Raw genomic sequence first — 16970 nt, forward strand, 5'->3', positions numbered from 1 at the left:
GGTGTTCAGCTGCTTTAAAAAGCTGTGTTCGTTTTCATTGTTGATGTATAATGTATTGGCTCTATGTACATAGTGCACTTCAGTTATGTTTTTCAAATCAACATGTTCTTTAAAAAAAAAAAAAAAGTATATTTCCATTGATTTCAGAGAGAAAGGGAGAGGGAGAGAGAGAGAGATAGAAACATCAACGATGAGAGAGAACCACTAGTTGGCTGCCTCCTGCACGCTCCGCACCGGGAAAGAATGCGCATGTGCCCTGATGGGGAACCAAACCGTGACCTCCTGGTTTTCATAGGTTGATTCAACCACTGAGCCACCCTGCCTGGTGGCTCAACTTGTTCTTTCTGCGTACACCTGTGTCCGTGTGAAATGTGATTTTACGTACTTTAGATGATACATATTCGGTGCACCTGTATATCTGATTCCCAGGCCTGGCCCTGTCACCACATTGGGTTTGGGTCCTGCTTGGTATTTATTGGAGTCAGAGTGAGGTGGGTTGAGCGCCCTCCCTGGTTCTACCCGCCCCGTGACTTTGAACCTGTCATGCGCCATCTTCTTGACTTTTCTCGTTCATCTGTAAACGCCCGGTGTGACCGCTGTTGGGTGGATGGCGTGAGGTGAGACACAGGAGCCTGGGGACCCACAAAATATCGCCCCTCGTGGTCTATGCTCCTCATCTCTGTCCAGTCCAAGAGCGAACAACTGGGCAGGTGGCAGAGTGACAGGGCGGCAGGCTCGCCGATCACAGCTTCCCTGGAGATTGGACTTGGGAGCACAGAGTCGGGGACCCCTTCTCTCAGGAGGCCTCTGTGCCCTGGGCTTTATCGTCCCGACATCAGCCCCTCCCCACCACCTGCTCCGCACTCACAGGCGGGGACCGGAGGCCCTGTCTCTCTGTGACCCTGTTCTCTAGGTCAGGTGGCGGTGCCCGTGCCCGCTCCTGCCCCCACTTGCAGTCTGGGGAGGAAAGACACGATTCAGATCTACAGGAGCCGCGGGCTCCGAGCCACGCCGGCCCCTGGGACAGCCACTCGCTCTCTGGGCAGCTGGCTCTCGGCCCTGCCCGCTGGCCCTGGCTCTGCCCCCCAGGCCTGCCTTCGGAGAGAACGCATGCCCAGTTGAGAACTTCTCCTTTCCTGAGCAGCCACGGATCTTCAAATGTGCCTCTTACTAGAGGCCTTTTCTCCCAATTCTCCCTGCCCCCCTTCACCCAGGCTGGTCACACGGATTGGGGCCAGTAGGACCCATTTGGTGGCGTCCAGGGCCTGGCTCCATGCCTGGGTGACCTACCTGGACAGCTGGCCAGAGGAGGCAGCAGGTGAACAGGGTGAGGTGTCTGATGGATGAGGGGCTTCGTCGGCTTATTTATTGATTATTCGCGAGTGGCTGCTTGGGCTTCTCAATGGTCAAATGCCCACCCGATGGGCAGTGGGCTCTGCTGAACCAGCCATCTCCGCCCGGACCACCAGCTCAGCCACACACCTCCCTTTCTCCCTCCCTCTCCTCTCTCTCTCTTTTAATGCTTTTTTATTGATTTCAGAGAGGAGGGGAGGAGAGAGAGAAACATCAGTGATGAGAGAGAATCATTGATCGATTGCCTCCTACATTCCCCCCATGGGGGATCAAGCCCGCAACCCGGGCATATGCCCTGACTGGGAATTGAACCGTGACCTCCTGGTTCATAACCTGATGCTCAACCACGGAGCCACGCCAGCCGGGCAAAGAGCTGGTTTCTTGAGCTGGACCTGGGCTGCCTTCCCTCCCCTCTGCTTGGAGAGACCCACTCCCCCCTTCAGAGTTCACGTCCAATGCTGGCTGCCCACAAGGGCTTTCCCAGCGCATTCTCCCCTCCCCTTCTGCCCCCGGACTCCTGGGTTCACTGTCTGGGCCATTCAGTTTGTCCCGGAAGCATCTCCGGCCTCTGGCGGTCCTTCCGCTGTGTGGTGTGTGTACAACTCGCTTCCGGTGAGCTGCTGAGCTCCCGGGAGGCCGAAGGCATGGCTGGCACGTTTGTGCAGCCCCTTTTGTACCAGGTGCCATGCTAGGCATGCAGTAAGCACTTACTATTTCAAAGAGGAGGAAAGCCGAAACCGGTTTGGCTCAGTGGATAGAGCATCGGTCTATTGAGGGCTCCTGGGTTCGATTCCAGTCAAGGGCATGTACCTTGGTTGCAGGCACATCCCCGGTGGGGGGTGTGCAGGAGGCAGCTGGTCGATGTTTCTCTCTCATCGATGTTTCTGGCTCTCTATCCCTCTCCCTTTCTCTCTGTGAAAAATCAATAAAAATATATATATTTTAAAAAAGAATTTATAAAAGAAAAAAGAAAAGAGGAGGAAGGGGGTAGGCGGAGATGAGTGAGCTGGGAAAGCAGGTGAGATGGCTTGTCACCAGTTCCGATGACTCTTTGGGATGTGTCCTTGGTCCTCATTCCTGAAGGTCGAGCAGTGAGTGGACAGAATCGGCCGAGGAGTCCTGGTCTCAGGGAGCAGCTTCAGGAGCCTCCTTTCCGGTGACAGCCCTTCTCGGGGTTTCCCTTCCGTGTACCAGCATGTGTGTGTGTGTGTGTGCGTGTGTGTGCGCGCGTGTGTTTGCGTGTGACGTCTGTTGGTGCGTCGTCTGGAAGGAAGCAGGGTAGCCGGTAGCTGTCCAGGAGAAGGCTGCCAAGCCCACAGAGGAGCAGTGGCGCACGTGTGCCTTAGCCTGTGGCTGTGTGACTGTGTGCGTGTGAGGCCTTGGCAGTCCTCTCGTGGCACGGGCCAGCATCACTGCACCGCTGGGCTGGGCTCGCCGGGCTGACCTGGCGGCACAGGACCGATGGCTCTCAGAGCTGCCAGCGGGAGGTGGGCAGAGTCCACAGGGCAGCCCCCAGGATCTGAGACCCAGAGCTGGGAATGGTGGGGCAGGGGGAAGAGGAGGAGGGAGTGGGGTTCATATGATGGCTGCCTCTCAGTGCATTTCCTCACGGGCCCTTTGGGGGGGGGGGGTGTTCCCCATAAGCCTGAGCATCCAGAGCCACCCTGGCCGCCTCCCCCGGCTTTCCGTTCCTGCTCCCGTGGTCCCGTGTTTGGGGAGGACTGGGGTGAGGGGCTCAGGGACAAGCCACGGGTGCTCCATGCCTGCCCTGCCCTGCAGCCCGAGGAACTCACCAACGCCCTGGAGATCAGCAACATCGTCTTCACCAGCCTCTTTGCCCTGGAGATGCTGCTGAAGCTGCTCGTGTATGGCCCCTTTGGCTACATCAAGAACCCCTACAACATCTTCGATGGCGTCATTGTTGTCATCAGGTATGACCGCCCTGCACTGCCTCTGGCCTGCAGAGCGCCCATGGGGCGGCTTGGGGCGAGTTGCCACACAGCCGGTCCCAGGGGTCCCACTGTCCCACAGGCCCTGTCGCTCCCCCAAGTGGGGACTCTCTGTCCCCCCAAGCTCCACCCCACCCTGTCCCTCAGTCCTACCCTGCTCAGGAGGGTCTTGGCCTCACATCTCCTGTGGCCAACCCCCTCTGCAGTCTCCTCTCCCCACTTCTACTTCCTGTCCTTACCCCACGCAGGTCTGGGGGGGCGGGGGGTGAGGTCTGGGGAGTTGGCCTTGGAGAGGAGTTGGAGGCGGTCAGAGGCCCGGCCAGCCATCCTTGCTTGCAAAGTGCTTGGAAGCCATCTCAGCTTGCCGGCAGCTTGCTTTCAGGGTTTCCAAAACCTCGGGAAAGTGCTCCTTCCCCTCACGCCAGGAGCCAGGAGGACCGCTTTATTGCTTTTTTGGAACTGGCGTTAGATTTCATTAGGAGAGAACAAAGCGAACATTCCATAACCTGATGCCGTTGCATTGGCCGATGGAGGGAGAGGGCGGGCCCCTGCCGGGCTGTGCGATCTCTGGCCTGGCAGGGAGGGCGGCGAGGGCTGGGGCTGTTCCCCAGATCCTTGACACCTCAGAAGCTCCCCCCCCCCCCCCGGGGCTGTGCCAGCCTGTCCAGGCCCGGGGTGCAGCAGCCCCTCGTAAAGGGAGGGGCGGCGGAGGGCGGGCGTGCCACCGGCTCAGGCTCCCGCCCCCCTTGCAGCGTGTGGGAGATCGTGGGCCAGCAGGGGGGCGGCCTGTCGGTGCTGCGGACCTTCCGCCTGATGCGGGTGCTGAAGCTGGTGCGCTTCCTGCCGGCGCTGCAGCGGCAGCTCGTGGTGCTCATGAAGACCATGGACAACGTGGCCACCTTCTGCATGCTGCTCATGCTCTTCATCTTCATCTTCAGGTGAGGGGGGCGCCCTCGGGGAGGGGCCTCGGGGGCGGGCGGGGCCGCTGGGGCTGAGCCCTCAGCGTGGGTTTCCGTCCGCGTCTCCAGCATCCTGGGCATGCATCTCTTCGGCTGCAAATTTGCCTCCGAGCGGGACGGGGACACACTGCCGGACCGGAAGAACTTTGACTCCCTGCTCTGGGCCATCGTCACCGTCTTCCAGGTGCGAGGGAAACCGGACAGGGTGGGCAGGGGTGGGGGTGGGGGGACCCTGGTCGGCGCCCTGACTCCCGCCCTCTGCCCACAGATCCTGACCCAGGAGGACTGGAACAAGGTGCTCTACAACGGCATGGCCTCCACGTCGTCCTGGGCCGCCCTCTACTTCATCGCCCTCATGACCTTCGGCAACTACGTGCTCTTCAACCTGCTCGTCGCCATCCTGGTGGAGGGCTTCCAGGCGGAGGTAACCCCCTGCCCGCAGTGGCCCGTTTCCAGGAGGCGTCGGCTGCCCAGCCTGAGCTTTGGGGGTCTGGCAGGCCCTGCAGGAAGTGCCCGCCCTTCAGATTAGGTGGGGGTGACTGAGGGGGGGAGGCACTGGGTCTCAGAAAGCCCCTGGACACTCAGGAAACGGGGTGCTTGTGCATGGGGGGGTGTCTTTGGCTCCCCAGATTAGCTGCCCAGTGGGCTTCCCCTCCCAAGTCGGCTAGACCCTCCCTTCCTCAGAAAGCTAGACAAAAGTCAGCACACAGGGCGTCCGGATCACTGAGCACAGGTGCTCTCGGGGACCCATCCGAGCTGAGGGGTGTGGCGGGGGAGCTTGTGTGCAAGTCATCTGAGCTCTGGCTGAGATGATGAAGATGCCACCAGGGCCCGGGCAGGGCCGAGCTGCCCAGGGTGAGAAATGAGCCCAATTAGCCGAGGAGATGGCAGAGATGAGCGTCCTATTTCCAGCCCCGGCTCCATCGCCTTCGTCACGGGCAGCGTCATCAATTAATATTGACTAGCATTGATCCCGCCCTTGCGGGACCAGGGCACAGCCTCTGCCCAAAAGACTGCACCCTCCTCCCCTCCCTCCACCCTGCCCCTCTGCCCAGCCCAGGCCCGGCCCAGGCCCAGCCCAGCACCAGGCACCGGGGAAGGTTGACCCAACCTAGAAACGCTCCAGGTTGGGCGTGGAGAAAGAAGCTCTCGGTCCAGTTCTCTTCGGGTGACCCGGATGGAAACTCCCGCTGCGGCCTGGTCTATAAATACCCGGCACACGGTGGAAAAACAAAATCTATTTTCCGCCTTTTCCCCAGCCTTTGCGAGGGAGGGCTGCTCCCCGAGGGCCAGGCTGGTGGGGTGCGGGGGCATCTGTCCCTCCCTGGCCTTCCCCGGCGTCCCCCGTAATCCTGTAGCTCCCCATGAGCGCGTTTCCCCCCGCCGGGGGAGGGAGGGCCGCTGGCGGAGCCCTGCCTTGGTGATGGCGGGGCCTCTTGCAGGAGGGAGGGACACGGGTGCTCCCCCTGCAGCAGCACCCTTGCTGGGTGGTTGGTTCCCTAGGGCATGAAGGGTTAAGGGGTGCCACCGTGCTCCCACAAAAGCCAGGGTCTCTATGGAGACCCGCCCTTCTCAGCCACAGCTCCTGGCCTGTGGGAGGAGGAGGAGCAGAGTGGGGACGCGGTCCCTCAGCCCCTTCCAGACCACAGCTCCTGACAGCCAAGATTCCCCTGGAATAATTGCCGTGGAGCTATGTGGAGGGGAGCCTGTTCTGCTTCCCTCACCTGGCCAGCAGCCACTGGGGCTGTCCTGGCGGTGCCCGGCGCAGACAGCCCCCTCCCACCGCTGCCTCGTTCAGCGAGCACCTTGTTAAATCGAGTGCCGCTGCGCCGGCCCGGTTGCTAGGCAGCAGCTATGTCTGTGTGTGGGAAGAGAGCAGCCTGGCCCTGGGGCCCGGCCTGGTCACTCCGGCCCTGCTCGTGGCCTGTGGTGGCCCCGGCCCAAGGGGCCAGCCAGGACCTCCTCCACCGGGAGGGACTCAGGCAGGGCCTGCTGCTTTGGGTCTGGGAGGGATGGAGAAAGGATTTCAGCATCCACACCCCCTCCTGGGTGCAGGGTGGGCGCTCGGTGCCGGGGACCTGCATACCTCCAGAGACACCTGCCTTCTTCTCCTGCACCGAGTTTCGGGGGGCTGCCCTGGTGGCTCTGGGGGCCCCACCATCTGCCAGGGGAGTCTGGTTCCTGCCGCTCTGATGGCATGAGACCGCCCACCTCGGGGAGGAAGTGGCTCCTTCATTTCTGTGGATGTCATTAGCCGGAACCTCGAGAGTGGCCCCCTGCTGGCCTTACCAGGCCACCAGGGGCCGGAGCCGGCGGGCTGTAGATTTCCGGGCTTGCAGGGGGCAGTGCCCTGAATCCCTGTATATTTATCATCCACACACTTAATTAAATGAACAGGCAGCGGGCCCTGTGTGAGGCCATTAATTGATATTAAACAACATCAGAGCTGTCATCCGGTGTTACTTGTCACATTCCCATCCCACTGGGAGCGGCAGGACCCGTTCTGATGGGGAGGGAGGGAGGAAGGCAGAAGGGATGGGAGTTAGGAGGCCTCTTCTCAGTCCTCACCTGGTCGCTTCCCCGGCCTCTGACTCCACCCACTCCTCCCCCCCTTTCCCCCCTCCCCTTCCCTCCTGTCCATGCCCCAAGCCTGCTGCCTCCCAGCCAGGAAGGGGGAGCTGGGGTCTTAGGCTCCAGGCCCCGCGCCACCTCTGACTCTGTATGACACGCACAGTCTTCCGAGCGTTTCCGGACCTCGGGCGCCTCCTGTAAGATTGCTCGGGCAGCACCTGCTTCTCACCCGGCGAGGAAGCAAGCTAGTGCCCGTGAAGCCTGGCACACCCTGCGAATGGCGGCTGGCGTTAGAACCCCCGGGGGGCTTGGTCGCCTTCCCTACCCTCTTCCCCATCTCCGTGGCCTCTTTCCTCGCCCTTCCTCAGATTCATTCTGGCCCTGGAGCCTGTGGCTGAATTCTGGAAGGCCGTGCTCCCCCCTGCCTCCTCCCGCCCCCGTCTCATTCCCCCCCCGCTGTCGGGTCCGCATCGCTCCTCCTCTTCACCCTCTTTGGACACGGCTGATGTGTGAACGCCCGGGCGCCTGTGACCAGCCCCGTCCCCTGCCTCCCCCTCTCCCTGTAGGAAATCAGCAAACGGGAAGATGCGAGTGGACAGTTAAGCTGTATTCAGCTGCCTGTCGACTCCCAGGGGGTAGGTACGCAATCCGAGTCGGCATGCCCCCCGCCCCGCGCCCCGCGCCCCCTCCACTCCGCCTCCGTGTCTCTGTGCTCGTGTTCGCGCTCGGCTCCTGTGCAGCCTGTGGTCGCCGTGGTGGTCATTGGTGTCGTGAGGCTGGCTTCGATTTTAAGTCCCTTCCCCCCCCCCCCGGAGGGCATCGAGGAGAGGAGCCTCCTGGCCTCTGCCCCGTCCACCCGCAGAGGGCATGTTCCGTCCCCGGCAGACTGACCGGTGGACAGAGAGAGAAGGAAGGGACTTAGAATCCTCTGTGTGCACGTGTGTGGCGCACCGCGTGTGCGCGCCGACGGAGGGCCCCTGGGAGTCCTAGTCCACGGTCTGTGGCCCAGACCGTGCTCCCCCATCTCTCCCCCTCCCCCCCAGTTGGAGACCCCACTAGCTTCCTCAGCCCAGGACGTATCCTTGGAGGATGAGGGGATAGGGGTGGCTCTTGCCAGAATGCGCCAGAGTTTTAGATCCACGTCCCAGTCTCTGGCCCCTCGCCCGCCCGGGAGGTCCAGCAGGTGTCTGGGGGACACACTCCTCCTCTGGCCCCAGCCCCGGCACCCGGATTCAGGGCAGAGTTGGGGTTCCCGCAGGACCCACAGAGCTGCACATCCCGAGCAGCCCCCCGGAGGCCCCGTTTGATAATTAAGAGCTTCGTTAGGGACGGAAGCCGAGTTAATGAAAAGGATCCCCGGAGATGCCAATTACGCAATATTTGTGTCCTTCTCAAAAGTAGCAATCAAGTATTTTTTTAATAACTTCTTAAGGAGAAGTGTGTAATTACTGGGGAACCTACTGACCTGCTAAGGAGGAAGAAAAAACTGTCCCAGAGACAGAGAGAGAGGTAAAAAAAATGGGGGCAGGGGGAGGGGCGGGAGCTCGGGGAGGGTGTAGGGAGACACAGAGGGGCCGGAGTGGGCGTCCTTGGGCTGAGCCGCTCTGTCTGGGGTCCTTCCATTTCCTTCCGGGGTGCTCAGGGCTGAAGCTCGGGGAGAGCAGCCATGGAGGGCAGGCAGGGGTGCCGCTGGCCTTGGGAACGGAGGCTCTAGTGACCACACGGGTCCCCAGCTCCGCCTGGCCCGTGCCACCCCCCCACCCAGCCATCCTCACTGCCCTCAGCCATGCTGGGAGCCAGTCCCAGCCAAACTGGTTGTGCTGTGGGCTCTGGGGTTAACAGTGGCCTCCGAGGTGTGGCTGGTGGGAGACTCAGGTGTTAGGGACCCTGGGTGGTCTGGTGGATGCTAGTGCATGTCTTGTGCCATGGTTGTGGTCCTCGTGGCCTCTCTGTGTAACGTGTGCGGGTGAAGACAGGGAGACAGACCTCCGTCCAGCCCGCCGACCCCTGCTGGGCCAGGCCCCTCACGGCCCGCCGCTCCCCTCCCCCAGGGAGATGCCACCAAGTCCGAGTCGGAGCCCGATTTCTTCTCCCCCAGCCTGGATGGCGACGGGGACAGGAAGAAGCACTTGGCCTGTGAGTGTCCGTCCCGAGGGTGGCGAGGGGCAGCCCGTGTGGCCCTGGGCCGGCTCTGAGTGGACTCGGGGTGTCCCCGCCTCTCCCCCGGCAGTGGTGTCCCTGGGAGAGCACCCGGAGCTGCGGAGGAGCCTGCTGCCCCCTCTCATCATCCACACGGCCGCCACGCCCATGTCGCTGCCCAAGAGCTCCAGCACCGGCCTGGCCGAGGCGCTGGGCCCGGCCTCCCGCCGCACCAGCAGCAGCGGCTCGGCGGAGCCCGGCGCGGCCCACGAGATGAAGTCGCCGGTAGGGGCGCCCGTGGGTGCCCGGTGGTGGGAGCTGTGAGGCCGTCGGGAAGGGAGAGAGGATGGCGGTGGGTGCGCCTGAAGAGATAGCCCCCCCGAGCCACGGGTGGACAAGCCACGGGTGGGAGGCCGGCCGGGGCTGGTGACGTGGCCACGTGGGGGAGCCGTGGCCTTGGGCTCCAATCCTGCTGCTTCTGTTCCCGAACTGAGTGAGGCTCAGCCTCCGAGCCTCCTTGTAAAGCGTGTGTGTGTGTGTGTGTGTGTGTGTGTGGTGGTACCTCCTTAGTCCCTTATCTATCACGATAGCAGCAAACCCCATCTGGCCAATGATTCAGACGCTGCTCAGAGTGTTCTGGACACATTGAGCCCTCCCAGCACCCTTATGAGGGAGGTGCTGTTACCGTCCCTATTCGGGGACCTGCAGCTCAGGTGGCCCCAGTGGTTTGTGGGAAGCTCCCAAGCAAGTAGGTGATAGAGCCAGCATTTTCGTCCAGGAGGCCGGTGTCAGGGCCGACGCGCTGACCAGTACTTTATATACTGCCCCCAGCTGGCAGAAGACTTCTCTCCCCAACTAGGGGTGGAATAGGTGCTAGTGTCCTAGCTAGTGTCCTGGTGTCCAGGTGAGGAGCTGCGGTACAGAGAGGTTTGGTAGCTTGGCCGAGGTCACACAGCGGGTTGGAATAAGCCTGGACCTGAATCCAGGCCTCCGACACCAGGCTCCTGCCCATCGTGCCTCCGCACCCGGTGCGATCGAGGCCAGGAGGCTCACAGGAGGTGGGGTGCCTGTGGGGGATGCAGGGCCACATGGCCCTGGCTGAGACCCCCCCCTCCTCTGCTCACGCCCAGCCGAGTGCCCGGAGCTCCCCGCACAGCCCCTGGAGCGCAGCGAGCAGCTGGGCCAGCAGGCGCTCCAGCCGCAACAGCCTGGGCCGGGCCCCCAGCCTGAAGCGGAGGAGCCCGAGCGGGGAGCGGAGGTCCCTGCTGTCGGGCGAGGGCCAGGAGAGCCAGGACGAAGAGGAGAGCTCGGAGGAGGAGCGGGCCGGCCTGGGCCACAGGGGCTCCCTGGACCTGCCGGACACGCTGCAAGTGCCCGGGCTGCACCGCACCGCCAGCGGCCGCAGCTCCGCCTCCGAGCACCAGGGCTGCAATGGCAAGTCAGCCTCGGGGCGCCTGGCCCAGGCCCTGCACCCCGATGACCCCCCACTGGATGGAGATGATGGCGATGACGAGGGCAACCTGGTGAGGCCCCTGTGGGCACAGTGACAGCCCCTACCCCCCATCCCTGACATTGAGTGAGAGGAGCTATGCCTGGCCTGGGACAAGGGTGGACAGCCCCTCCCAGCTCTGTGGCATTCAGGGAGTTTATCCTCACACCCAAGGGGTTTCAGGATACCGGCCCTGGAGGCCGAGCTTCCGACACCCCCTTTCTTCCCTCTCCTGGCCTCGCTGAGCCCCAGATCCTCACCATCCCCCGGGCTGCGTCTCTGCGGCCCTTGGTGGATATGAATGGTTTTGGACAGATGTGTATGAATCTTTCATGGTCCTCTCTCTGTGACTCAGAAAGACCCATCACTCATCTCTCCAAACTGATGCCCTTTCCTGTCCCCCTGTCTCATCTGGACGTCATCACAGCCTCGACTTCACACCCATCCTTACCCATCACGCCTCTCCCCTCTCCCCCCTTCCATCAGTCCCCAGCCACCACCTTTAACCCTGGGGTGGGGCACAGGGACCAGGACCTCCCAGTTAGTATGCGAGGAGAAGGGGGTCAGGGTCCCCTCATCCCTAGTGTGTCTGACGAGACAGACAGCTGTGATGGGTCCGATGTTTGATAATTGATGCACTTCCAAGCGCAGCAGGGAGGGAAGGAGGAATGGCAGGCGAGGGCTGAGCTGGAGGCAGAGATGGGAAAAGGTGCAGAGCTTGGGCAAGGGGGATGGGGGGAAGGAAGGACATGAGGGATGCTCAGGGGACAAAGGGGCCTCAGAGTTGGGTGAGAAGGTGGTTTTAGGAATCCAGGAGGAAATACAGCTGAGGGAAGGTAGTGGGGGCCTTGGAGCTGCTATAAGGGAACGAGGGGTTGGGGCCTTGGAGGCCTGGCCCTGCTCACACCCCCGTGATCCTCCTACAGAGCAGAGGGGAGCGGATGAGAGCGTGGATCCGAGCCCGGCTCCCTGCCTGCTGCCGAGAGCGAGACACTTGGTCTGCCTACATCTTCCCTCCTCAGTCAAGGTAAGCAGGGGGGCCCCTGCCCTGTGCCTCAACCTCTCCGCACAGGAGGTTACCCTGTGACGTCGTCCCAGAGATGCTAGAAGTGTCCCCAGACGTGGGAGCGTGCGAGAGAGGCCTCGGGCTGGGGGGACCCAGGAGGGGGCGGGGCCTCGGGCGATGCCTCTCCCTGCTGCCCCGCCTCCCGCTCAGCCTTGGCCTCTGTCCCGGAGCAGGTTCCGCCTCCTGTGTCACCGGATCATCACCCACAAGATGTTCGACCACGTGGTCCTCGTCATCATCTTCCTCAACTGCATCACCATCGCCATGGAGCGCCCCAAGATCGACCCGCACAGCGCTGTGAGTCCCGGGACGACTCTGGCGTGCTGGCTGCTGAGTGCCTGCCTGCTGGGTGCCAGGCCCCTCCCGGGTTAGCCAGCAGGGTGGGCACGGAGACCCCGAACCGCACAGAGGGAGAGAGCCAGGACTCCCCCGTACCCCCCCAGCCCCCCGACTTCCACCCTTGCGGCTGGCGCCTGTGCCCCTCTCCTGCCTCTGTCTCCCTTCTCTGGCACACCGGCCCAGCTTGGGGGGGAGGGAGGGGGCTCTGCTCCTCTCCCGGTGAAAAGTGAGGTCCGTCGCACCCGGCTATTTGCAGACGGCGTGTTCTCGCGAGCCGGAGCCTTGTGAGGCCCCTGTGTGAGGCGGTGAGTGTTGGGATGAGGCAAACAGCGAGACTGGTCCTGGCTGGGCAGAGCTGTCTTGCTTTCCCTGCTCCTGGCAAAGGGCCTCCGTTTCACCTATGACCCATGACCCATGACCCATGCATTCATTGATGGGGGATGCAGAACAAGAGAGGGAAGCTGCCTTGGCTCCTGTGGTCCTGCCAGGTCACCACAAATAGGTTTTCAGGGGCACGGGGAGGGGTGTATGGGACACTGGTCACTTCTGCTTGGCCGTGAACCTGTCAGTCCTCCTCAGAAGGAGAGGCCAGAGGCCTGAGTCTCAGGACATCCTCCCAGGGGCCCCGCCTCCTCGGGGTGGGCCCGGCTGCTCCGGGAGCTCTCTCTCCCCGGCCTGGCATCACAGCCCCTCCCCCGACATGGTTCTGGTCCAAGAGGGGTGGGTGGGGGTGGCTCTGCTGCCTCTCGTGGCGTCTTGCACCACATGCTTGGAGGTGGCGCCCGTCCCCCCTCACTGCCTCACGCCATTGTTCAGATGTCAGCGCCGCGGTGGCTTCTGGCTTCCATTAGGGTGGGCTCCAGCCAGGCGGCGGTTGGGGGGTGGGGTAAAGCCCTGAGGGATGGAGGGGCCAGCCCAGGAAGAGGTGGATGAGTGAGCACAGCACTGGGGACTCCCCGCCCCCCACCCCCACCCCCCCCCGGGCCTGTGTGGGGTGCGGCCCGGGCCCCGGGTGACACTGACCCTGCTGCAGAGCTCTGCCACGGCCCCGACGTCTCTCCCCGACCTCCATGCGGCTCCTCCATGGCCAGCTGTCATGCACGCTTCCCTCTCCCCTTTCTCCGTTTCTCTCTGACACTCCCGCTCTGCCTGCTGCCTCTGCCGTCCTCCACACTCCTCTCTGGCCACCCAGCCATGGGACCCGCCTGCAGCCATCAGGGCACTGGGCCGCCTCCTTCCCCCTCCTGCCCCGGCCTATGCCCAGCACAAGCCCTGCTCCTGGGCATGCACAGCGCGCACTCAGGCCCCAGCTCACCCTGTGGCTCCGTTTCTGGGGCACACAGCAGGAAAGGGAGTCCGTGGAGCAGGAAGAGAATAGAAGGGGGGAGAGAGGGGGTCGGAGATCAAGTTAAATCCTGCCCCACTTTTAAGAAAGAAATCGGGATAGGGCCTGAGATATGGGGCTCAGCCAGCAGCACTGTGGTGTGGTCATCCCCCCTCCAGGCTGCTCTGCGGAGGGGAACAGCAAGTGAGCCAGGAGCCTAGCACTGTGTGTGTGTGTGTGTGTGTATGTGTGTGGTGTGTGAGGAGGCAAAGAAGCTTATCTGCCTTGTTGGGGAGGGCAGGGGTCATTTTCGGAGTCCTCTGTTGGGACGGTGCTGGGTTCTGTGTGCAGCGCAGACTTGGCCCAAGGAGCCCGGAGGGCAACTCCCGCCTGCTCTCTCTTGCAGGAGCGCATCTTCCTGACCCTCTCCAACTACGTCTTCACCGCCGTCTTCCTGGCGGAGATGACCGTGAAGGTGATGGGGTCGCGGTGGTTCTGGGGGGTGGGGGCAGGGCTGCGGACGCAGAGGGCCATGGTGACAGTGGTGTGCGGCACCCCCAGGTGGTGGCGCTGGGCTGGTGCTTCGGGGAGCAGGCGTACCTGCGCAGCAGCTGGAACGTGCTGGACGGGCTGCTGGTGCTCATCTCCATCATCGACATCCTGGTGTCCATGGTGTCGGACAGCGGCACCAAGATCCTGGGCATGCTGCGGGTGCTGCGGCTGCTGCGGACCCTGCGCCCGCTCCGGTGAGCCCCCGCCCGGCGCCATGGGGCGGACCTCGCCCGCCCTGGCTCCCTGCCGTGACCCCCCACGGAGAACCCTGCCGCCGCCGTGTCCTGTCCTTGGGCACCTCCCTCAGGGACTCCCCCTAGAGGACATGGTGCTCAGCGCGACTGTGCCCCTGGCCTTGTGCCCGGCACAGGATAAAGGGTCCTGGGTGGTACCTTCAAGGGTGGCAGTGCCCACCCTGGTAAAGCCGCACACTCCTTTCCTTGCTTTCTTCACCTTCACGCCCCTCTCAGGGGCCACCCTCCAGGTGGAGCAGAGACCCACCCCCTCAGGAAACCCTCCCCAGGGGCCCTACCCCCTCAGGAAATCGTCCCCAAGGACAGAGAACTGTCCGTGGCTGGGGAAACCAATGGGGACTATACTGACTACTGATGCTTCCCAGGCTGTGACAGCCACACCCCCTTTCCTCCCTGCTCGCCCCCTGCACGCTCCCCACAAGTGTCTGTCCCCATCCTCACAACACACTGCATCCCCCCACCCCCACCCCTTGGGAACACCTTTCTTGAGCTGAGTCCCTACCTAGCTCCATCAGGTCCTCTTTGACTTCCTGGGAGGGGAGGGGAGAGTGAGTGTCTGCTTCCTGTTTTGAGAGATCATGGGTGAGAATTCCGGTGGTAGGGGTCGCTCTGCCCAGCCAGCCCAGAGAGCCCACCTCTTCCCTCAACCTGAGTCCAGGGGACCAAGGAACCAAGATTGGGGGGCGGAGCAGCAGGGCGAGAGACAGGGGAGTGTCCGAGTTGGGGGAACCCCTCTGATCCCCTTGCCTCCCCAGGGTGATCAGCCGGGCACAGGGCCTGAAGCTGGTGGTGGAGACGCTGATGTCCTCGCTGAAGCCCATCGGGAACATTGTGGTCATCTGTTGTGCCTTCTTCATCATTTTCGGCATCCTGGGGGTGCAGGTTTGTGGAGGGGGGCCCGCTGGCAGCCGAAGCCTGAGGAGTGGCTTTCCTCTCGGTCCTGGGATGGCGAGGCCCACGCCGGTGCCACCTTTGTTCCAGAAAGCAATAAGCAGGGCTGCTTTCCCCCGGCCTTGGGCCTGGGCCTCTTTGCCGCCTGGGCACTTTGCAGAAAGCTGGCAGCCTGGAAGAGGGCCCCGAAGGGGGCGCGGGCCTCCGAGAGGCTTCTGACCTGGGACAGCTGCAGGCTGCTGTTCCTCCCCCTTCGCGCGCTGCACTTGGAGCACAGATGCTGGCACGGGCCCGCCGTCTGCTCCGGGATCCCCTCCCTGCCTTCCCTGCTGGAGTGGGGTGGGCTGCAGGCCAGGCCCGGGGATCCAGGGCCCAGACAGCTGGGCCAGGTTAGCGGCGTGCTGGCAGGCAGGCAGGCGGGCGGGCGGGGGCAGACCCCAGACGAGGCAGGAAGTGGGGGCTGCAGGGGAAACCTGGCCTCTGGCCCGGGGAGGGAACTTGGCTTCGGAGAAAGCAGAGCGGGAGCTGCCTATAGGATTCCGCAGGCGCCTCTGGGAGCCCCTCCACCCTGTCTCCCCAGCCCCTGGCCCGGCTGTTTCAGCTGCAGGGCGGACAGCTGGCTGCTGGGCAGCAGGGAGCTCCTGAGTGGCTACCCCTGTCCCCGCCTTTCCTTTGACTTTCTGGATGTCTTCTCTGCCCTGGGGAGGGATGGGGCTGCTCCAGGCTTCCTGGAATCCTCTGGCCCCGGGGACCCGGCTCAGGTGCAGTTGCCAAGGCGGTGGGGTGGTTCCCTGCAGGACCAGAGCCCCTCTCCTTCCCTCTCCTCCCGCCTGCTTGGATGAGGAGAGGGAACCACTGCGGAGCCCTGTCTGGGGCTCTTCCAGGGGCTTTAGGTCTGTCCCGAGCAGCTGCCCAGGCCCCCTGGTCCTCGTTCCTCACGCCCCTTCCTCACCCGCAGTCAGAGCCTGGTCTGTTCTGGAATGAGGGTGAGCTTTTCGGTCACACAGACCTTGAGCGTGAGCCCCCTTTCTGGTCGTATAAGGTCCTACAACCTCAGTGAGTGAATTCACTTTTCTGAGCCTCAGTTTTCCTCATCTATAAAGTGGGGCCAGTAATACCTGGCCCAGCCCCACCATTAAGCCGGATCACTTGGCCCCTCTCCCAGACTGTCCTATGCGGTGGGTCTGGGTGGACCTGAGAATTGGTAATTGTAGCACATTCCCAGATGACGCTGATGCTGGTCCAGGAACCCAATTGGAGAGACCAGCTCTTTGTAGAAAAGGAATGGCAGTTCCTATCCTTTCACCCTTCTTTTCAGTAGCCACCCGCCCCTCCCTTCTCTAGGGCTCTGCTCCAAGGAGCCCAGAGGAAGGGGTGCCTGTAGGGGTGGTTCCCTGACCCCGCTGATCCCCGGGCTGGGCCCCCTGCCCTCACCCAGGATGGACGCAGAGCTGTTGGGCCCCGGGGCGGCTGGGAGGTGGGGCTGGGAGTCTTGGGCGTCCGGGGGTCACAGCTCGCTTCTCCCTGTCTCCGGGCGCCTGTGTGTCCAGCTCTTCAAAGGGAAGTTCTTCGTATGCCAGGGTGAGGACACCAGGAACATCACCAACAAGTCTGACTGTGCCGAGGCCAGCTACCGGTGGGTCCGACACAAGTACAACTTCGACAACCTCGGCCAGGTGAGCCAGGCCTGGGGTGGCGCTGGGGGTGGTGGCAGGAGGCCCCAGAGGGCACAAGTCCGGCTTCATGATGCCCGCAGGGCAGTGGACTCCTGCTCGGCGGGGGAATGGACCCTGTGGGGTCTCCCGTGGAGGCCCACAGGAAGGGGGCAGTGAGACGAGGTGTATGTTTTCGAGTCCTGGCACAGGCACAGGGTCGATTCCTTTTCCCACTCCACATTCACAGGAGCAGGGAGATGTACACAAAGAAGTACTTCCCTCCGTTTGGCGGGTGCGTTTCCTGGGCCCACCCTGGTTTTGGTTTCTGAAGTTCCGAGGGTCTGATCACGGCCCTTCCGGTTTCATACCAGCTTCCGAGCCCTCCAGGGGCCTGGAGTGTGACCCCAGCCTGACCTCAGAGGGGCTGGG

The 16970-nt window shown here is 62.9% G+C and overlaps 1 protein-coding gene across 17 annotated transcripts in view; it reads left to right on the forward strand.

The window, feature by feature from the left end:
- Nucleotides 1-16970, forward strand: part of CACNA1G (calcium voltage-gated channel subunit alpha1 G) — a 63397-nt gene that overhangs the window by 26718 nt on the left and 19709 nt on the right. For 10 of the 17 annotated variants that reach the window (XM_045586116.1, XM_045586115.1, XM_036451150.2 and 7 more), the window contains exons 10-23: nt 3133-3284; nt 4055-4240; nt 4331-4445; nt 4530-4685; nt 7399-7467; nt 8884-8968; nt 9063-9256; nt 10102-10494; nt 11387-11487; nt 11700-11823; nt 13596-13664; nt 13751-13935; nt 14751-14877; nt 16437-16562. In XM_045586116.1, the coding sequence (XP_045442072.1) occupies nt 3133-3284; nt 4055-4240; nt 4331-4445; nt 4530-4685; nt 7399-7467; nt 8884-8968; nt 9063-9256; nt 10102-10494; nt 11387-11487; nt 11700-11823; nt 13596-13664; nt 13751-13935; nt 14751-14877; nt 16437-16562 (2082 nt within the window). The remainder of the gene's footprint in view (nt 1-3132; nt 3285-4054; nt 4241-4330; nt 4446-4529; nt 4686-7398; nt 7468-8883; nt 8969-9062; nt 9257-10101; nt 10495-11386; nt 11488-11699; nt 11824-13595; nt 13665-13750; nt 13936-14750; nt 14878-16436; nt 16563-16970) is intronic. The other 7 variants (XM_045586117.1, XM_045586109.1, XM_045586112.1 and 4 more) reach the window with 1 other exon arrangement.

Source organism: Pipistrellus kuhlii, unplaced genomic scaffold (assembly GCF_014108245.1).
Source record: "Pipistrellus kuhlii isolate mPipKuh1 unplaced genomic scaffold, mPipKuh1.p scaffold_m20_p_22, whole genome shotgun sequence".
Lineage (NCBI taxonomy): Eukaryota > Metazoa > Chordata > Mammalia > Chiroptera > Vespertilionidae > Pipistrellus > Pipistrellus kuhlii.